The sequence below is a fragment of the Danaus plexippus genome, chromosome Z (assembly GCF_018135715.1).
Source record: "Danaus plexippus chromosome Z, MEX_DaPlex, whole genome shotgun sequence".
NCBI classification, from domain to species: domain Eukaryota; kingdom Metazoa; phylum Arthropoda; class Insecta; order Lepidoptera; family Nymphalidae; genus Danaus; species Danaus plexippus.
Window position 1 is genome coordinate 5,371,419 of NC_083559.1, and position 23,019 is coordinate 5,394,437.

The following is a 23,019-nucleotide window of genomic DNA, read 5'->3' on the forward strand; positions in this document are numbered from 1 at the left end:
GTATAGACATTGAGTATTCTGCTAACCAATCCATTGTCAATTATTGTTTGATTTATAAAATCTTTGTGCTGAAGGATTGATGGTGGAAATTGGCAAAGTTTACATTTAGAGTGCCTTTATTATTATTATGACCAATTATTTTTATAATTAGTTTTCCTCAGCCTCAATTTGATACTCACTAACGGTTTAAATCTTTATTGTCGTCTTATATTTCTAATGGCAGGTTTTTGTCAAACTTTCATTTAAAGGCTACCTTTTTATCGCAATGTTAATCGCTTTCACCTCCTAACAATAGTCAATGTTATTGCCAACGTCGGTTAAGTGACCAGTCTTACCAAGAACTGTCAAAAAGTAAGATGCTTGGCCCTCGTTGCGTCTTCTTTATTCAAACCCTTTTGATAATTTTACAACCGATTGCTGCTATATTTGAAAATAATTGTGTCAACAAAAATAATCAAGAGCAGTACTGCATGAAAGGAGAGAACAACAAAAGAGGTAAAAAGTAATTACAGACTTTTCTTATATACCGTTTATATGATATATATAATGTATTTCGCTTTCATGTATTTGGGTTAGTTTAATACTTAAACTTGATCAAAAAACATTGATCAAGAAGTATTAATGATGTAAAAGAATGTTTTACAATTTTGTTATATGTCATTTAAGTGAAGCGAAAATGACATATCTTTAATATATTAACAAAGCAAAACAAGATACTTAAATATGTTGTACAAAACCATATATTCTTAGTGAATATAAAGTGATATTGCAACAGTTACGTCAACAAATTTTGTATATTTTAAGTTCCTTTGTGGCAGTCTCATTAAATCAAAATCAATAATGCATTAAGGGTTACACGTCGTGTATGTTCTTATACTGTAAGACAATAACAATCTTTCGTATTTATTGATAAATACGTTATAACACTATAGTGTCCTTTGATGCCATTATGTTACTTACTTTTGTTTGTTCTATTTTCCTTTGCTGTCACATATTACGGGGAAAAATAGATACATTAGGTATTGTTTAACGTCGCCGGTTTTGTATTGATTACAATATGAAACGGTATGTTCAGAGAAGATTTAAGGTTTTCGAAGGCTTTATATACAATAATATTAAATAAGCACTGTTCTCGAATACATATGAATGAAAATTCCAAAAGCTATTCTTGTTTTTCTCATACAATTTGAATTTTTTCTTAAGAAATAAGTCTAAATAGGGATTTATAGAGAATGTTTCTGGACTAGTAATCAGAACTCCTTCTTGCAAAATAAAAAGAAAATCATTAAATTTCTCGTTAACATTAAAGAAAACAGGTTATGCATACTTTCTAATGTTTTAAATTTAAGAGAACATAGCTGTTTTCTTCTTCAGAGCTTAGGCACTGAACATTAAAATTATCACAATATATGTTCAGGCTCATATAAGGACGTATATTGTGTTGAGAGTCAGTGGAAAATTATCTTATAGAAATAGTGAATCTCCAAGGAATCCTCCATTTAAAGTAACTATAAGTAATAACACAATGCTTTTTAAGTAATGGAGTTTAAGTCTAAAAAGGTAACATAACCTATTATAGAGGATACAGAAAATTTCCAACTTTCTTATTTCTGTCCTTGCTTAAGTCCTATTCTTGAGTTTGAAATCGGCTTACCAACGGTACTTTCTGTTGATAGAAATTTTAATTCCCACAAATTAAATTCTTTAAAATGATAGCGTATTGATATAAAAATTATTTTATATTAAACTTTCGTTATTTTAGATATTGTTAAAGTTTTGTCTGGATTAAAAAAAAATTGGAAACTCATAAACGTGTTCTTAAATGAGTTATTTAGGTAGCGTATATGTTTATTGATAACTTTATTTTATACTTATGTTTCATATTTTTGAAAGCCTAAAAAACTTTACGTAAAACAAGATTACTTCCTAAAACCATATGTTTTTCCAATATTTTCATGGTTTTATTTCACTTAAAACTTTTCGCTAAATGAGAAATTGACGATATAATTTTCAATTATTTAAAAATTTAAACATGGAGCCAATTACTTTATTACTTTTCCTAATTAATTTTAAATTTTGATTAGGTTTTTTAAAATAAACATATTACATTACACACAAAAAAGTGACATGAAATACTGTTACTTTAAATGCCTATTAAAACTTAATAGATTCTTTCATAAGAATTTATAGATTTAAATTCTTTTCAAAAATAAAACAAGGTTATTATGAAATACTGTATTAGATAGGTATAATAAATAATTTATTTAAATATTGTACGGAGCTGGAAGTGGGAATTTTATTGTTATTTTATTTTAATTATAAATTTAAAAAAACTATAAATTGTACCAAATTTTATCACCACATTTTATATATCATTTGGCTTGCTTTGTGAGTGGGGTTCTATAGATTTAGATTTTTCAAAACAGGGACAGAATAAATTAATTCACCCCAGAGAAGAATTATCTTTACTAATAAAAAAAAAATATAAGCTTTCTAGATTTATTTTAGAAATTAAATAATATTTAACAATCAAAACGTGATATAATTATTCACCAACATAAACAGGATTTGTACAAGGAAGCTTGCGGAATATCGCAGATCAGTTGTTTTGTTAATTTACCTATTCTGCCCTATATAAGTTTCATATCTGTTATTGATTCCAAAAACAGATTTTACTAAATTTTAGTATAAATTACTACAGCGTTACGAGTCTGAAAAAATAAAAATGTTTTCCTTCCTCTTCCTTCTTTCCTTGTAGAGCTATGAAAAAGAATTTAACGATTAAAATTTTTTAATTCATTGAATAATTTCTAAGAATGTTACATTATCGCTTACTAGTTAAAAATAATTTTATTTCAAAATAAAAATTATGAACGAGTAGTAAGCCTGTATAATTTCCTAAAAACTTACTATCATCTAAAAAAAAAAATCGGCCATTTCATCAATTGATTGATTGAATTACTTAATAAATCTATTTTATTTTAAATACCTTACCCTCCTCTTCCATTTGCTAATTGTATTCGTCTGTTTTTTAATCCCCAACTTTTCATTCCATCTTATAATGCGCCTCAATCTTAATAAATGTACAATTTCTTGCGTTAGAATTGTGTTTAATAAAAAGAAAATTATGACCGTATACTATCAAATAGGGCAATTAGATATCGTTCATTATTAAGAACTAGTACAACTGAACAGAGTTTAATGTTAAAACTGTTAAGTGTCTAGAAAACAATATTTATACGCCCATCAGGTACGTCGTGGAAGATACACCCTCACATATTAATGTTGTAAACAGACAGAATTTCTCCCAATAATTACGAGAAATATTTAAGATGTTCCAAGGACATACATTGAATAATTTTGAGTACATTCCTATTTCACCATTGTAATATTTAAAGAAAAGAAGTTCTTTTATTATCTGTAAGGTTCTTAATTATATGTGAATTTTTAATTCGTTCAGTGTTACTCTCTTGTTGATTATATCTTATTTTTGATTAAAAAGGCTTGGTAACCGTAAATCAAGTTCAATGTACAACATACTAACTAAAAATCACTAAGTGATTTCGACTGATGTTTAATTTTTTTTTTATTAGTTAATTTACAAATATTTTTTTATACGTCAAATAGAAAAAGAATGTAGTAATAATTTAATCAATCTAATATATGTGATTTTTATCTTCAGCCCAAATCTGTTCAGTGCTAAATGTAGGCCCCTTTTGTAATTTCAGTTTTAAAAACAATGTTACAAAAGCAAAAAATAATAATTGAAATTAACAAATTAACAAAACGTTTTATATATCTCAAGGTAGTAAATATGTCCATATACTATATTGATCCGATCCTATTTTAAAATATGACAATAAATAAACATAACGTTAGTACATACAAAGTGCGATATGCGCACAAGACAACTTAGTGCTTAAAATCAGTCCGTCAGTCGCTAGCCTCGGGGGTCTAGTACTAGGGCTTGCAGTCGAACGATAGTCATCCGGCCGGCAAGATGTTGCGACTGCAGCTCATGATGCCCATTATGAACTTTTGTTGGGCTTTAGCCATCACCGTTATCCTTCAAATGCACAATATCAGCTCCGAGAAATACTACGTAGAATACAGCAACAGGTACTGCGTAGAACGCAACGTCTTCGATGAAGGTAAGTTCAAATTTTTAGCGCCCTAATTCTACATTCTTTTTAAACTTTATTCTTGTTTGACGCGATGCAATTGCATTTAAATTCATATTCTTAAATAACAATTTTGAAAAACTTTACAAGGGAATTTTTTGTATATTAATTACAAAATAGATATTTTATTCGGATTTTCTTACTTATTTTTTTATTGGTTTGTATTTTGACACTTCTCTTATATTTGTTTAAAGATTATTTTTTTACCATACAAATTTTATTAACTGTTTTTTTTTTTTAAATAACAACCTTTAATTATTGTTCAATAAATCAGTCACACTCCTTTAGTAGGATTTTTTAATTTCATAACAACATTATAGCTTTCCCTGCTTGCATTTTAAATATAAAAATGAGTTTGTAAAATGGCAATAAAAATGACTGCACAAAAGCGAATTCAGTTGATTCAAATATTTTTTGCTTTATTATTTAAAAAAAATAAAATCCATTATGAGTTTATTCATATGGTGCGGACTGTATAGAAAAGTTGTTTTTAATTTAAAAGTTACAATTTTTAAGCGATTAAAATTTTGAAGGTAAACGATACGAGAAATCAAAAACTCATTTTCAAACTAGCAGTCCACTTTTCTTTACATTGGTCTTTCTTTTGAAAATTTAATATTCTTAAGCAGGTTGAATGAAGGTATTGAATTTTCAAATTATCTTAGATACAGTTAGGTTCTTAAAATCGTAAAAATCAATTGGTTTAATATCCGACAAAATCGATTTTTTCGTTTAATCTCTAAAGTGCGAACACATTTGAAGTTACCTAATGTATAGATTCGCGAACACACTATACACTGACTATTTTGAATCGGTCAGCTTAAAAAAGATTGCTATCAATATCCAATATCGAGAATTATAAAAATATATTTTGATTAGTTCTTGAAAAAGGTATCTATTCAGCGTATTATTATAATGATATAAAAGTAATTATAATTACATTATTTTAGAAACACAATCATTTACTTTCCTAAATGTACATTAAAGAAAAAAAATATTTTAATATATGTTTCCTTATTTCTGTAACATTGTATAATATTATTAGACATTAGTGTATTCGATGATTCTGAACAAAAAAAAAAAATTAATGTATTAACCGTAGTTAATAATTTGGAATGCACAAATCATTGGTCTCCTTTACAACGCTGTATATCAAAGTAATTAACAATTTATTGTTTTGCCCAAAACCACTGTCATTACATACTTTATAATGGGTCATATAGTAGTATCAAGTATTACTAGAATAGTTTTCACAGCCGAGCATATTAAATTATAGACGTTCCACTTTAACGCAGTTTCCGATAGACCAGTCTTAATCTACGAAGTGTCTATTAACTCCTCTCAAAGCGTATAATGCTCGTTTACTTTATAAAAAGTATATTCACCAACACACTGAGGCGGTAGAAATAAAAGAATATATATCTACCAACTAAATGAATACTTAAAAACTTATAATTGCTTCCCGTAATTTTGTATAATTTTACTAAAATATTTTCGATCATAGAAACTGAAAGCTCTATATATAAAAAATATATAAATAAAATTAAAAACTAGAAGTGGATTTAAAAAAATATACATGGCAAAAAAACTAGAAAAGAATATGATTTAAACCTTAATCATAATAATAGTGTCTTAAGCACTTTAGGATTAAATATCGAAAAAGTCCTACAATAATTTCATTTTCATTGCTTTTCATATTTTTTTGGAACTTAGTATTAGTTTATAGAAATTATATAAAATAAGAAATCTCTCATATAGATATATTATTTGTGTGTACAGGTGTACATAAATATATTAAGGAATATTGAAATTTAATTATTATTTTAATGGAATCATAGTAGATTTATAATTAATATGTTATGAGCTCACCGTTGGCATGTGCGCTTACCTATATTATTTAGTTTAACTAAACCATTTGAAGGATTACGATCAAATTTACCTCATGGATAGATTGAATCCCGTCATAATTTGTTATATGAATTTAATACAAGATGTATAAAGATGTACAGCGAGATGAAATATTTAGTCGCGTCCATTTCGTCAAAGGAAACGTAGTAATCACATCTATGTAATACCTTTGAAGATTTAGTTTGATAGGTAATCCACATTGGTCAAAGGAGTTAACTTGAAGTCTATAAGATTTCTCTTTTTTTTAATTTAAAATTTAAGTTATTAATTCTAAAAAAATTCGAATCATCATTGGGTATTTGGATTCGTTTTTGCGAATTGAATTTGAGGTGCGGCTACGTTGGATTGTTTAAATAAATACGACTTTTGCCTTAGACAAAATTAAGTGAAGCATCACTGTAATCAACTAATTATAATAAAGCAGTGTTCGTAGTTTATCTTTTGTTCCTGAATATCTGGACCATAAACATTTTTCTTAGCATTTTCACTTAATGTTACTATGTCGTATTACGTGAATGCTTTGTTAGATTAGTATTAGAATATTAATTAAATAAAAAATTAACCCTTTTATTACAAAAACAAATAAACGCAAAATCAAAAAACTACTTATGGGTACGACATAAAATTAATGGCTGCATAAAATAAAATTCTAAGTGTATAATTTATGTGAAGACCACTACACCCATATTAAGAGAGCTTGTCAAATACAATAATGTAAATTGAAAACGGTAAACCGGTGGTCTAATGCCGTAAGCATTTCCATTTCATTTTCCCAGCTGCCTATTAATTTTTCTCATTTTCCATCCAACTATCCTACCTATTACATAAAGTGAATTTATATTTCATTGTCTATTGATTAGCGATTGCATATCTAAATTTAGCATTTTATGACCTAAATAAACGCATCAGGTGGAACATAACTATGAACGTTTGTTTAACAACATACATTCTGCACATTGATGGATGTAATTGTTTAAATTCTATACTGAGGCAAAGGATTTGAATTCGATTTAATGGTTTTTGAAAAGTTGTTATAATAAAGAAAGCATTAAATGAAACAACTTATAACGCAATGGTAAACGGTGACGTGATTGGGCTTTTTTTAGACTTGTGTTATGTTCATACATATTTAACAGATCCCCAACTGAAATGATAGGGAAGTGAATTAAGTAATGACTTAGTGCGAGAATTTAATCATTTGTATTAATTGGATGCATCAAAAAAGCACCTAGAACGTAAGCAATATTAGTATATTTATAAAATCGATTTCTTATCCCTAAATCATACAATTTGTATAAAAAATGTAAACATAACACGGACCTCATTAAAAATTTGCATTGAAATTTACTTTCGTACGTATCTATTGTTATGCATCTAAGAATCTTGTATTTTGTTAAAAAATAGGTAGTTAACTCAGGGCTTATTTCCTCAAATACAGGGCACAAGAATTCTTGTGCCCTGTATAATTATAACTAATGATATATTTTTTTAAATAAATCACATAATCTGTGTCGGTTTCCGAGGTTACATATAGAAATAGAATTGCAAAACAAGATTATAATTTTTTTTTGGCGAATAAAATATATATTTTTTTTGTTTAATTGCATTGCATTATATAAATTAATTATACTAACATGGATAATGAATAGAAACTATTCCCTAAATCCGTACGCGAGTCTGAATAGATTTCGTGCGATATTGAAAACGTAACGAATAGGCTTACGCTAGCCAGATAGCTTTCAGATTAGGGGAGCGTTCGAAATGCATTACATAAATAGTATTAACTCGTTTATGTTATTACAGAGATGAAACAGAGACTACTCTATATTATACATTGAGTATAAAATGGTGGTTATTGTTTCATACGTTTGAGCACAAGGAATAAATATCATATATTTTAATGATCTCATAAAATTGGTTGGTTTTACTTAAACATAATAGACGCGAGTTAATTTTGGTCCATAAATATGCTTGTTTATTTAGTAACTCCTTTAATTAGCGCCTTTGTAAATTGACTAAAGACTGCTGATATAATATTTCAAAACGGAGGTAATTTTTTGTGAATTTATCATTATAACCAAATCTAAACGTTTTAAGTTTTAAGATTTATCACTACTATTATAATAAATGAAATGATTATGTGCGAGCAATGTTGAATAAAATCGTATTTGCGAATAAATGTGCAATGATTTTCAGATTAAACATAAATCTTAAATAATTATCGAGTGACCTACATTGTTATTCAATAAAATTATAAAATATGGAATCCATTTTACTCTGTATTCTATTTTAAGCTGACTTATTATTTTCATAAGAAATTAAATAATGTTTTCTATATTTATGCATATAGTAGTATGTATTAGCTGCGTTTCGTCCGGTAAGTGAGAGAGCAGGTTGCCCCTTTCCTTTTTCCACCCATTCCTGCCCTTTCCCTTTTCGTACCTTATAGCACCCTATCCCTCTTCCTAACCTTTCCCCTCCTTTTACAGTCAAAGTCGGCAACGTATGTCCATGGGCGACGGTGACCTCCTTCCATCGTGTAGGCCGTCCGCTCGTTTGCCACCTGAGTATTAAAAAAAATCCGAGAGAAGGTTTTCTTATTTTGTGTCGCAAATAATCATCGATTTTTTTTTAAACTTAGTAGAGAAAAATAATTTGCACAAGCTATACAATATTAATAATGAAAAGAAATATGTAAATATTTCATTGTTTCCATTTCGCATTCCTGATTAAATAATAAAAGTGAGTAGTGATTCACAACTCGTCTGCCCGTGATCACGGTTGCTGAAAAGTAACCGAAACGTCGGGAGTACGTAGTTTTTTGACATAAATAAAACACGCGTAGAGTATCCGAATAATATTCGTTTCATTTAAATGAATAAAACTCGCGAAAGTCTTAGAACTCTATAATATTTCCCCAGTAACGGTAACAAGCGTCCCTATAATTTTTTTAAACAGACAGGGGGTCATTAGGTAAACTTTAATATAAATAAATAGATACTGTGTATATACTTATTTATACACGATAAATGTAATTAAATTGCTCTTCGCGAAGACATGACGTCTGCATCTCTTAATACAATTTCCTAACGACATTTCAAGAAAACTTCGCAAGCATAAGACTGCCTACATTTATTCACTAGAGTCTCTTAATAATTTAGTTTGAATCGGATCGATTGTTTCAAATAGGGGATGACAAATAATGGAGCATATTAAAATAGGAATAAAATATCCAATTTATTTTTTAGACAAAAATTTTATTGCTAAGTTCAGATTTTAGTTTTTATAATATTTATCTTTGGTAACATATAAAATTTTCTTTCTGTTATTTTTTTTTTTGTTAAGGCGTGTGAAAAAATTGTATTTAGGGAGTACAGTAACACTTCCGTTTATGCTTCAATTTTAGAATTAGGTCTTTCACGTAGCATTACTTCGTTCATCTACTTTCCTTAGTTCAGAGTAACGTACTTTATTGTTAGTTACATGAAATAAATAATATTTCATTTTTTTTTTAAACATAAAATAAAACTGTTAGTGATGTCAACCGTTTTCATTTACAGTTTTATAAAATAACGAATAATTAATTCATCAATTAATTAAAATACGAGTGTCAGGCATTTCGATATTGCAAAGTTAATCCGATTCCGCAAAATCAAAATGGATAGCTCTCATTGCTGTCAAAACTAAGTACCGACAAACGTATTTCAATTTCAGTTTGATTTTACAATTGAAATGAGTCCTTATACTTAATTATTTTTTAGATTAATTTAACCATGTTTTTAATATAAATGCTATACTTCCAAAGCGTGTTAGAATAATATACTTTACGACACTGGAATCAACTACTAAATAGAATTACAAAATCTTAGTACTTTCAACACATGAGAAGATGACTTTGAATAAGGATTAATAAGAGTTGAAACGGATAATATTTAGAAATTACGTAAATAGAAATAATTTAACTTTATGAAACGTCTTACAAATCTGTCATCAAAAGTTACTTCAGAAAAATAAAACTTTGATAAAGTTGAAGAAAAATCCAAAAGCACTTTTACAATTTCAGGAGCTAGGAGTTGTCTAAAATAAAAAATAAATGTTTCAAATGTAATCCTATTTGTTTCACGAAGATCTGGAATAGTTTTTATATTTCAAGAATTTAATTTACCAAAATATTCTCTTTTTGTAAAGAATTTTAAAAATAGCCACTAAATGTATTGTACCTAAGACAATATTTAGTTTTAAATAAAACCTATAGGCTACTTTATAACCTTAAGTATTGAGGCATCAAAAGGTTACTAAGATATCTAAAATTCGCGAGTATCCATTTGAATAAAACTGAGATTTTCGGATAAACTACAATTTTGTTGTTATTTTAAAAACTATGTACATACTCCCGACGTTTCATTCCTTGCAGCAACCGTGATCGCGGGCAGACAAGATGTTAATGTCTGTCAATTAGTGGCGCGTAGTATATCCGAAAATCTTAGTTTGATTTGGGCAACTACGAATTAACTATAATAAAACTTATTAAAATCTCGGATATCAAGGAAATAAGTAAGCCACAAAAAATTCGGTTAACTGAAAATGTTTTGTATAATGAATCTTAAACATATATTTAATATTAAATAAAGCGAAGTTTTTATTTACTGCCTCAAGTTAAAAAACCTATTTTATCATACAATACTTCTTAGCTTCAATTTGAAGTTTAACAAAATCTGACGGTAAAACTTTAGGAAACTCTACTTAGGTATTTTACTTTACATCATAGATGACTTTAATTAAAATCTGACCCAGCAAATTCACAGACATGGACTATCAGTTTTAATTCACTACCATGTTAATGGTAGACATCAAATCTACTATACACATTTTCAGGGAGACTGTAGACAATCCTAGTTATAGAACTTTTGAACCGTCAATTAAGAGTACTTATCGGGTTTGTATTGTCAGTACGTTAGGAAGCTGCCATCAACGGTTAGCGGATCTGTTGAGAAGTGTCAGAGTCACAATCAAAACTTCTTTGCTCATAGTTTTATCAAACAGTATTAAATAAAGCGATATTTATTTGAAGATTTTAAATAGATAGAATTAATATGATATAAAATACATTTATGTCAGAGAGGTATAGGAATATTTTAAAGATTGCAACGATGCTCAGTGTCGCAAAAAAAATCTTTAAGTATGTATTTAGACAAACAACTTACTGCTATCTTTTTGATATGTTTTTCATACCAAAACCTAATAACTTACGTCTATGTATTGGTATTACTTTACTTACTTACTTTACTTCTATTAAATAGAACGCAATAAATCTAAAACTGCAGTATCAATACTGCAGTGTCAGATTTTTGTCAACAAAAAGCTGCTAAAGTGTGATTTTATATAAACTACAGAACTCTTCTTCCATTACTTAGTATCCTTATATCTTAGACCAGCAACCTTCAATAAATCCTAACGTAATATATACACGATACACAAATTACGATCAACACGAAGTGTGTTTCTGCATATATTTAAACTTAACTTTCCGAAACAGCTTTTGTGGCAGGAAATGCCAACCACTTATAGCTTAACTTTGTTTGTTGCTTGTGGAGTATATTCAGCTTGTGTACCAATTGCATTCAGTCTTAATTTTTAAGAAATAATCTGCCTCATAGGTCGAGCAATAAAGTAACCTAAAAAAACTCATATTTTAAAAATATGGTACTAACTTATCAATTAGTTGTTAAATAAATAATTTGCAATTAATTTTTATATGTTATATATACCATTGAAGATCTTCAGCAATGAAGTTTAATTTAAAGTTGTTTGTCTATATTTCTTTTCAAAACTATAAAGGTTATTATAGTTTTTTGTTTTGTCAATAGTTAGATCTGGATATATTATTTTGTTATTGGAATCATTAAGCTAGAAATTATTCTATTACTTTATTACTAATAACGGATAAGTTTTACCATCAAGATTGTTTTTATTATATAGTATTATAAAATAACTGAAACAAAATTGTCTAGTATATATCATATTAATTTCTTGGCCCTATTGAGGAGGATGGGAGAACCTTGGTTTTTTTTTTACCAGCTCTTAATTATGGAGGGTAAAGAGCTTCATAAACATGTAAACTGTTGGCCTCCACGAACGGCTGCTTGCTAATTGTGTAACATATTCCAGGATGGCTCAATCCTACCGATTGTCGACATGTCGAGAGGACCATATGTGTTCTCTGGGGGCTTTAGGCATTCCTGCACTCATTATATCAAGCCCGAACTCTAAAATCCAGTCTGGTTTTGTTGTTGGTTTATTAATATACTTTCATTGTCTGTTTCAACTTCCATTCTCTATAATAACTATCATTCTCCGTAAGGAAAAATATTCTACAGTGGCATTTCCTTTCATAACTCTCCTCACTCAGTTGATTGCATTCTAATTTCTTACCAGTCCACCATCACTGAACTTTTTTGAACTAAGAGGTTTTCAATTTCCTACAGCGGCGGCGTACCTTAAATGCCGAGGCTAGGATTTCCAACATTTTGAATACTCTACGAGTGATCGCTGATCCTTTAAACTTCTTCAGAGGTTTAGCTCCTTTTTAACTTTATTTTTACTGTAAATTAGGTAAGTGATATTATCGGGTCCTTTTGGTGAATCCAAGTATAGCACAGTTTTGAAGTCGTATTTATCCATCCCATAAGCCAAGCGCTATAAAATGGAGTAGGAAACAGGCCAAAATAGAACGTGTTAATTTGACACGTCGGACAGTTACTGAGTGAGGTGATATCTATCTTGTTTGGGTGATAACTATCTTGTCGTGTATTTATTGGCGCTCATAAAATTCAATCTTTTTCTTGTTTTTTCGTATGGAGTGTCTCCTTTTGTATAGAGCTTTCAAAAGCTTTCAAAAGTCTTTGGTTCCTTGTAGGTACAATTTGGAAGTCTTCGAGGCGTGGGTGAATAAATAATTTCTGAATTGTGCGATTAACATCTAGGACTCTTTTTCTACTTCTTATTATCATATGGCTAGTCAAGTACATCCAGTTGATGTTGAAAGGGGATAATAATTATATTTCTTAGTTAGATGATAATTTTAAAAGTGGGAACCATATAAATCTTTGATAAATCTAATTATAAATTATCGTTCCAACATGAAAGGTTATTGAGTGTTATTTATTTGAACATTAAAATAAAAGTTTAAAATAGAAAATATTGTTTGTCAGATTTAATTCTTACAATATTTCGAATAAATAGTTTTATAAGGATCAAAATAATTACGGGTTATACATTTTACATCTACACTATTACAAATTATTTAAGTTGAAACTAGATGTCCTTCATTTAAAGTTTTGTTTACTGTGTTGACATGACAGCACAATGACAATTCTCATACAAGTTCTATGATAATATTCAAAGCAAAACAATCCTTATTCCAACGCAAGAGGCAATCCATTATTTTTATGTATTAAATAAAGTATAAAACATATGTGATGAGCTCATGCAGTAGCAGTAGCGGCAATACAGTCTCTGTAATCAGTAATCGGTAGTTCGCTTGTGGGAGGAAGCATCTGTTATCTTAGTGACGTTTTTCCAACCTATCCAGTACACAGTCGGATTTTATCGCCTCGGAAGCGGTAACGTTTATGTGGGACATTATAATTCGGTTTAGTATTTCAAACGGCTCCATATTTTGAGAGTTTGCGTCAGTCCAATGAACTTTTGCTGATTACTACATAAAAATGACCGGCCTCCTGCAATTATTCTGTCTTTTTCTTCTATTTACTAGTAAAACTGCAGGAACTACAAAAAGTAAAAGCCAACGTAAGTTTTTTTTTAATTTTATATCTGCTATGCGTATTTACATTTCGATATTTAAATATATTAACCAAACATATTCTCAAAGATATAGTAAAGGTATAAGTAATTTTATTTTTTTATGAATATTTAAAATTTTGTTTTTAGAAGTGTTTTATTTTCAAAACATTATTGAATTCCATATAGAAGGTTGATTTGGTAAAGCTTGTTTCTTAACATAAATTGTAGAAACAATAAATTTACAAATAACCTGTACTATTGTTTCATTTAAATTGGTCACATTATTCTATATTTTAAGCGACAATCTTTAAATTGATGCATTTTATAAATTGGAAGTGTGTTAATGAGATCAGTAGTTCAGTTGTTATAATTCATATTTCATGTTTGTACTGCCTTTTTAACACCTTATTTATTAACAATGAACCATTGATGTTTGTAGTAAATTATCATTTCCATTTTCACTGTAACTTTTAGTATTAAACTTATACATAAATTTCTACTAAAATAAGTATCTAGTAACATGATAAGTTCGCAGAAAATAGTGGTTTAAATCTATTAATTTCCTTTAGTATCCAAAAACTGGCACTCTTGATGTAATTACATTTATTGTCTTGAAGCTGTGTTGCGATTGATGCAAAAATATTTTTGTTTGAAAATTGTGGAGAATGATTTTGTTTTACTAATCTGTATGGTATATTTATTTTTTTATATCTCATTTTCATACGTTCAATTTTATTTAAGCCGAATAATATATTCAGTCACTTTTCATTCCTTTTTTAATCTTTTTTTAATTTTATTCTTAAATAATAATTTGTGTTAATTGATTGGTTGCTAATAGAACTAGTATTCTGCAGTTATTTAAATATCCATTTTGTAGTATAAAAGTAATCCTTTGGACTTTTAATTTTTTTGTAAATTTAGCCGAAGTACCTACAATGCTGTTACAATTGTATAATATGGACAATGTTAATTTTAAAGTTATATGAAACTTAACAATTTTGATACATTGAACACTCATATTATATCAAGCCTGTAAATAAATTTTGGTAAAAAAAGTTAATTATGAGTTCTTAATGTTAAAATTTTAAATTACAATATAATTCAAATAAGTAACTTAAGTTTCTGATCAATGAGTTGTTTGTTTTGAGATAAAATCAAAAAGTATCAAAGAGATGCAAGTGCGAATTATGATTAATCATTTTCTACATTTATGAACTGCCAGCTGATAAAAAGAATCTTCTGTATAGTATTACTCTTTTAATAGCAATAGCAATTGTAGTAAGACTTCTGATGGCTCCCAAGATTATACACACTTCAAACATGTGGTTATTTAACTCAATTATAGCAGTTACCTGAAGTGTTTAAATTACTGTAAAGTTCTTTTTCCTACAGAACCCGATGTAAAGGTGTTAACGGTGGCTACTGAGAAGAACCATGGCTTGGAAAGATTCCTCCGCTCGGCCAGGGTATACAATATTAATGTGGAAGTTCTCGGTGAAGGCAAGAAGTGGGAGGGAGGGGATATGAAGCATGAGGGCGGTGGTCACAAAGTTAACCTGCTCAAAGATAAGCTGAGTTCAATGAAAATACCTGAAGATAGAGATCAGATTATTCTATTCACTGACAGGTAGGAAACATCCAATGTATTGCTTAGTTGTAGCACATTGCAAGCAACCTGATTAGTATCAGAATGATATGACACCTGATATTATATGGTATATCACTTATACATGACAAACCATTGGTACATTTTGTAACATTTTGACTCAATGTTACTTCCATATAAACGGAACAAATTTAAAATTTATTTTGAAGGATAAGAAAATGGTATTTGTAATTATTATGCACATGTATTCTATTCTGGGAAAAGTAAAATCGATTAAAGCTTAAAAAAAATTCCACAACGACACTATCTATAATATAAGCGGAGGTCAAAATGTCAGTATTAAAAAATATTTCTTATCAAGCTCACGGTTATTGCTTTAAAATTAATACGCTTGTATATTCATAGTTTTGAATTGTTGATATAACAACTTAGAGATTGCAGCTTATTACGACAGATTTCTAGTGTACAATGACTGTCAATTGAGGACAATGAATGAGTGCTTCAACTTTATAAAGATAAATTAATGAAAGTCATCTCTTTATCGATATTCTAATGAGATTTTATGTGTTTTAGTTTTATTCTTACTTTTTTTTTAAATATGGCTTCATTCGCACTTTAATCGTGGAATATTTTGACAATAACAACGTTTTTATTTGTTGGACGAATGATAATCTTCTATTCTTACTTTTATATATTGATTACTTTTACTCAAACAAATCTCCGGTTCCATATCATAATTTGACAATATGCATTAAAAATCCTCGCTGTTGGCTTCAAACGATATATAATATATATGTATTATTTATTGCAAATGACTTTATTACATTTAATTCTGATTGGAAGCGTTATAAAGTATAAAATAAAATAATTCTTATTTATAAGTAAAGATAAATAATAGCAGTATTGTATCGTTGTACTAATGTTTTTAACAAGTGGAGTACAAACAGAATGATTAAAATTAAGACTGAAGTTGAAATGCAAAGCAATCAAAATTTCTTACAAGAATTGACCTTGTTGTATGAAGATATGGTCCTATATGTTTGACCTAGATGTGTTATGCTCTAGCTTAAAACCGGGAGACGAACATAGGATACTTTTTATAGTCTCCCCAAAAGTTAAACAATCTAAGTAAATTCCAAAATTTGATTATTTAAGGCGACTCAGGCGGGACAGAGTTCGCCCGCTTAGTTGTACATGTTGCACAAGTGGCGGGCAAAACCTAGTGATCATTAAATTTATTTCAATATATATATATATATATGTTTGAATTGTTTATGTACGTAAAGAATATGGATTCATTTCGCTTTTTTATATAATAATAAATTATTTGTAGTTTTGACCGTTATCGTAATAATTGTATTGTGATATTTTAGCTACGATGTGATGTTCCTGGGATCGCTCGATGAGATAGTACAGAAGTTTCTCGCAATGTCCGTACGCGTGTTGTTCTCTGCGGAACCTTTCTGTTGGCCAGATTCCTCTCTCGCGTCGCAGTATCCCGACAGCCAGCAATTGAACCCGTTCCTTAATTCGGGCGGATTTATAGGTACATCTTAATATAGTTACCGATTATTACACATACATTTCAACGTTATTCAATTCATCTCTTTCCAAACTATTCGGTTTGTTATAACAATATAACTTTTTTCCCATATGATTGTTTTTATAATTTATTTTAATAATGATTCATTGTTAATTAAACCAGTTTACAAACATTGATCTAAATGCTCAAATTCGATTGTCTTATCTCCCAATACGATTACATCATGTACATTTGTTTTCGTTTTAGAATATAATCAATAAGAGTATTTTATTGTATTGTATTATTTTTATTTTATTTTCTGTTTCGGGAAATTTTTAAATGATTTAAAATAAGGCTGTATAAATAAAGTTAGGAAGTAAATATTTGCTACGTCAAACAAATTTCCCCTGTATGCATTGATGAAATTTATGTCATCTCCCTGTATGAATTGATAAAATTTATGTCATCTCCCTGTATGAATTGATGAAATTTATGAATAATACGACTCCAAAGCGGGCGATTTATATTTTTCTCTTTAAAACAGGATATTTACCGGAACTTTTGAAGATCTTGAACTATGAGACAGTGGGCAATAAAGATGACGATCAGCTCTTCTACACCAAAGTGTACTTGGATGAGGATTATAGAGAAAGTCTAAGAATTTCCCTTGACCACAAATCGGCCATATTCCAAAACCTCCATGGTGCCTTGTGTAAGTATTTTACCGAAATATACGAAACAAAATTCTAATTTTTTCGAGAACGAGTTTCAACATGCGATAAACTTTTGTAAGTTTATAAATATCACAAAACTGGACCGAGATCGTTAAATTTATAGGAATGGGAACTGAGGTTAACAGCTCGCCCAATTCTAGCCATTGATGTTAATTTACAGCGGATGTGCAACTCGTCGCTAACTCCACTGATGAATGGCCGTATCTTGTCAACGTGGTGACCAAGCAGAGGCCTCTGATCGTTCACGGAAACGGGCCCGCAAAATTGACCTTGAACAATTTGTCCAACTATTTGGCCAAGTCCTGGTCTGTCAGTGAGGGATGCGTTCTGTGCGATGAGAAGAGGATTGTGCTGGATGTAAGTAATGATATATAATGAAAATAAATTTGTTTAACAATTTGGTAATTCATCGAAGATTATAGCATTCACTGCCAATGACATGCCTCCAAACAAAATAACAACAGCCTTTGGAGATAATCTACCACTTTTGTGGGTTATATAGTCATTTATATACTTTGTAGGAGGACAAGCTGCCGAAGGTGATGCTCTCCGTATTCATAGAAGTCGCGACACCGTTTATAGAGGAATTTTTCCAAAGTATTCTGGCCATTGATTATCCCAAGCAGAAAATACATCTCTTTATCCGCAACGGTGTCGAGTATCATGAGTCGGAGGTGGAGAATTTCTATCAGGCTCACAGTAGCGAATATTTTACCGCCAAACGGATCAAATCCACTGACCTTGTGGGGGAGGCTGAAGCGAGGAACATTGCTAAGTAAGTAGACATGTTATAGAATTAACCATAAGATATAACAAAATATAAAATTCATATCATTTTGTTTCAGGGACCGCTGTATCGGCAGCGACTGTGATTATCTCTTCTGCCTGGACAGCCACGCCCGTGTTGAACCTGATACACTTCATTACTTGCTCTCTACCGGATATGACGTCGTCGCCCCCTTACTAGTACGCAGTGGACAAGCTTGGTCAAACTTTTGGGGTGCTATTAACTCTGTTGGTTTCTATTCCCGTTCAGCTGATTATATGGATATTGTCAACCGCAGCATTGAGTGAGTATGGTTACAGTTACCTCTTTTAAGCTGGTATTCTCTAGGTACATGCATTTCTGTTAATTCTTTCTAGCAATTTACAAAAGGGTAAAATAATGTTAACTCTTAACAAGTTAAAATTTAAAAAAGACGACCGTTTTGCATATACAACAAGTAAATTTTATTCAAGACAAAAAATAAAAACATTAATAATAAACATGCCAAATGAAATATTTAATTTCAATATCGATTGATATCAGTCGAAGGCGATAGAGAAGTCTGTTTTGAAGGATCTCCTGTCTATAGAGTACATGTTGTCCGCGGTGCACTCGTACACGCCCGCGTCCATCTGGGTCGCTGGATCTATTTCCAATTTGGATTTGACTCGGTCATCCTCGATCATCCATTCGTGGATCTAAAAGTCACATAACATCAACATCGGTTACCAGAATGCATCGACGCACTACAAACACGGTTTCAATTTATTTTTCATGAATCTTCGTATATAATTATGATTGCATAATTTAAAGCGCTTAGTATGTAGCGTGACGATACTCATAAGTGATTTGTGGTAACTTTATCGCTTAACAGCAACTTTAATGATAAGTATTTTAAACAGGAGTAACGTTTAAGGAAAAATGCTGTTTGTTCACCGGTACGTGGTGCTAAAGGGGCTGCAAGAAATATAAAATAATATTTTTGTTTACTAAGTGACAAAAATCAAATGCACAATTTCTATTTGCAAAACCATATATTCAATCACGCACCTCGTCCACTGCTAGTTTCAGGATAATTGTAAAATAATATAATATAATATACTTTAGGCGGGTAAATGGCATGGAAAAATTTTTGAATGGCTGGTATAGTTCTGAAAATAGTCCATGAAAGTCAATCACATACGTGTAGGTAGTGATGTGCAAATATTTCTGTTCCGTCTTTGAACCAAGTAATGTGAGGTCGCGGGGTTCCCTTGGCGGTACATAGGAAGGCGATTTTGTGCCCAAGTACGTACTCCAGGTCAAAGTGCGATGCTAACAGAATTTTGGCGCCCTGTTGTATAGAAAAAAAATACAACAGATTTTATTTTAATAAGCGTGTAGTGTAGATAGACGTATAAAAATGTTATTATGCCTATGTTTTTCGCTAAAAGTTAAACAATCAAAATAGGAAGTTCGCAATTAGCATTACTCACATCGTTGTTGTTGTAGTACTGGTCAGACTCGGGATCCCTGTATTTTCCGGTGATGGGAAGGCCTATTTGCACCTAAGAAAGAATAGCGTTAACATACCTTCTAGAAGTTTCTGTGCCATACCTTGTAACCTTACAGACCTTAGACTTGGTCCTTGGTCTAGGTCGAGCACGCCTCGCTTCTGTTTGCAACACTAGGAGTATTAGTGTTGCGACCAGAGCGCATTTCAGCAACATTTGTGTGTCAATCGATACAGCAAGGTGAGGTGTTAACTTGGCGAGATTCCCTGTACAACTGTGGTGGCCGTAGATTGACTAATGGCATAAATAATCGGGACCCTTGTCTCCCCTTTTGTACCGCCATTTCCTTTGCGATTTGTACGCCGTGTTCTGAATTGGTCGTGGGGTCACTGGTAAAGGACTCATAACACTATACACAATTAAAATAACATACCTATTTTAATAAGTACTATCGACTTTTCTGGATTTTAAAAGAAATACGGTATTTCAAACTTTTTCAACACTTAGGACAAAATAAGCCAAACAAAATAATTGATTTTATAAAATAACCAGGAGTTATACTTTGAGTATTACCTAGTCCCCATTGATCACGGTTGCTGTAAAGGAACAGACATCGGGATTATGTAGTTATAAAATAGTAAAAAACCCATAGAATCCGAAATCCGTAGTTAATTATCAAGAGTGATTGAATTATCTTTTTCATCTCGTTATTATAAAAGACAGTTTTTCACATTTCTTTTATGACAACGATATAAATCAAGAAATGTTATGAACTGTATAAACATAATTATCACGTGATATAAATGATCAAACGTTACTATAATGAAGCTTTAGTTTAGGATCCGACTTTTTAGCCATTTTAATATTTGCCGTGTTGAAATAATGATCTTTTAATTTTTTAGCTTGACTAATAAAATATAACTGAAAGTTTATTACATAACGTAATTCGCTATTACCTTTAAAATTGTTATTTATCAATTAATGAGGAGTCACATTAATAATGCACAATAATTCCACGTTTTTATATAAAGGTCAAGCTTATAATAATTAAAATAATAAAAAGAGTCCTCGCTTTTCAGAGGTATCTGGAACGTCCCGTTCATCAACAACTGCTACCTTATGAACATTTCCCTGTTCCGCAAACCGTCTGCCAAACATGTTAGCTATTTGAAAGAGGACACCGACCCTGATATGGCTTTCTGCGCTTCACTCAGATCTGCTGTAAGTTTGCAGAGCTCGTCTTAATAAAAGCATAAAAGTTGGCTATATAGTGTATACCACATCATTTAAATCGCCACATACTTATTCCAGGGTATCATGATGTACGTGAGCAATGAAAAGGAATTCGGTCATCTCGTTAATTCTGAAACGTTTGACGTGAGCCGCACTAACCCTGACATTTACCAAGTGATTGATAACAAGCTTGATTGGGAACAACGTTACCTCCACCCCAAGTACCATGAAATCTTCGCCAACAAAGAAAAGCAACTCATGGTATGCAATAACATAAGGGCGTCAAAAAACTAATAATTAATTTCAACGCAACATCACTATACATTATCATTTACTTTACAGCCCTGCCCCGACGTCTATTGGTTCCCACTGATGTCGATGCGCTTCTGTAAGGAATGGATCGAAGTCATGGAGGCCTTTGGACAATGGAGCGATGGATCTAACAATGTAATACTTATCTAGTTTTGGTTCTAAAGTCATTATTTCAAAATGTGTAAACGTAATTATAATTTCAGGACAAACGTCTAGAGAGTGGTTACGAAGCTGTTCCAACTCGTGATATTCACATGAACCAGGTCGGACTTGACATTCAATGGCTCCGAATCCTCAAGGATTACGTTCGTCCGCTGCAGGAGTTAGTTTTCACTGGATACTACCATAACGTGAGTTAAGAAATTTTTTATGTAATGATAAAAAAAATACTATTGATACATAATAAAGTTAAAAATCACAATGTAGCATGGTAATTGTTAAAAGCTTAATATTTAAAATTTTGTTTCCAGATATATTTGAGTAAAGAGCAGTTTTCTTACCGTGTTTAACGTAAAAAATAAATATTTTGTTATACATACTATTTCCAGCCCCCCGTGTCCGTCATGAACTTCGTGGTCCGTTATCGTCCTGATGAACAGCCCTCTCTACGGCCGCACCACGACTCCTCAACTTACACCATCAACCTGGCTCTGAATACTCCCCGTACGTTTCCTTTATTGCTATTAGTATTTTTTCTTACAATAACAAAAAACTTTATTCATATTTACATCACATTTTCTTGTTCTTGTTTTTGGTGGTCTATCAAATATAAATTTATATATGATATTTAATAACCATGAAAAACTATACATAATTTTTAAGCTAATGTTAATTTTACCTAGACTTGGATTACGAGGGTGGTGGTTGTCGGTTCATCCGCTACAACTGTTCGGTGAAGGACACCAAGCCCGGTTGGCTTTTGATGCACCCTGGCCGTCTGACCCACTTCCACGAGGGTCTCCTCGTCACCAAGGGCACACGTTACATTATGATCTCATTCGTGGACCCGTAAATTTATCGCTTAACGCTTCAATCTATCAATTTTATCGTCGTAGTGGAAATATTAATCATAGGCTAAGGTAATGCGGACAACTCATCTGATATTGTTTATTCAGATTGTTGATTTCTTAGGATTAATTTACTACATTAATTTTTTATTAAGATTAAATTTAGGTTTAGTTCATTATCAATGCCGTTACGTTACGTATGGTTCCTTTTAATGATATATATATATTTTTTTATGTTAATTTCTGATGTAAGACTTTTTTATTGTGACTTGTCTGCTAATTAGATAATAATCAGTATCTCTCTATTTAACTTCACTCTAACTTTGCCAAAGATATATAATCGTACATGCATTTAATCCAATAAACTTGTAGTAGTTGCAATTTGTGTTTTATTACATCTAGATTAAACCCAGTATTCATATAATACTTTTGGACAAACATTTCCACATAAATA

At 30.6% G+C, this 23,019-nt stretch overlaps 2 protein-coding genes across 5 annotated transcripts in view; one reads left to right on the forward strand and one right to left on the reverse strand.

The window, feature by feature from the left end:
- Nucleotides 1-318: 318 nt before the first annotated feature.
- LOC116777337 (procollagen-lysine,2-oxoglutarate 5-dioxygenase) lies at nt 319-22,946 on the forward strand. 3 transcript variants are annotated; one of them, XM_032670835.1, is made up of 13 exons: nt 319-495; nt 15,285-15,519; nt 16,872-17,044; nt 17,565-17,732; nt 17,915-18,111; nt 18,276-18,529; nt 18,600-18,824; nt 21,093-21,234; nt 21,325-21,507; nt 21,589-21,693; nt 21,762-21,908; nt 22,107-22,221; nt 22,401-22,946. In XM_032670835.1, the coding sequence occupies exons 1-13, from the start codon at nt 357-359 to the stop codon at nt 22,568-22,570; spliced, it is 2,253 nt and encodes a 750-aa protein (XP_032526726.1). In that variant the 5' UTR covers nt 319-356; the 3' UTR covers nt 22,571-22,946. The 3 variants fall into 3 exon arrangements, with proteins under 3 accessions (XP_032526726.1, XP_032526725.1, XP_032526727.1); XM_032670834.2 differs by lacking the exon at nt 319-495 and adding an exon at nt 3,986-4,151; XM_032670836.2 differs by lacking the exon at nt 319-495 and adding an exon at nt 13,529-13,898.
- Nucleotides 18,955-23,019, reverse strand: part of LOC116777341 (immunoglobulin domain-containing protein oig-4-like) — a 52,935-nt gene continuing 48,870 nt past the window's right edge. The window contains exons 2-5 of one of the 2 annotated variants that reach the window (XM_032670840.2): nt 20,134-20,382; nt 19,996-20,067; nt 19,704-19,853; nt 18,955-19,218 (exon numbers count right to left, since the gene is read on the reverse strand). In XM_032670840.2, the coding sequence (XP_032526731.1) occupies nt 19,060-19,218; nt 19,704-19,853; nt 19,996-20,067; nt 20,134-20,229 (477 nt within the window). In that variant the 5' untranslated portion in view covers nt 20,230-20,382 and the 3' untranslated portion in view covers nt 18,955-19,059. Of the gene's footprint in view, nt 19,219-19,703; nt 19,854-19,995; nt 20,068-20,133; nt 20,403-23,019 lie in introns of both variants that reach the window. The other variant, XM_061526604.1, reaches the window with a different exon arrangement.

Bases quoted from the DNA above. Each gene is read 5' to 3' on its own strand.
- LOC116777337 (XM_032670834.2), top strand. From the start codon at position 4,001: ATGTTGCGACTGCAGCTCATGATGCCCATTATGAACTTTTGTTGGGCT. The intron at 4,152-15,284 runs GTAAGTTCAAAT...TTTTTCCTACAG, and splicing joins ACGCAACGTCTTCGATGAAG to AACCCGATGTAAAGGTGTTA. The intron at 17,733-17,914 runs GTAAGTATTTTA...GTTAATTTACAG, and splicing joins AAACCTCCATGGTGCCTTGT to CGGATGTGCAACTCGTCGCT.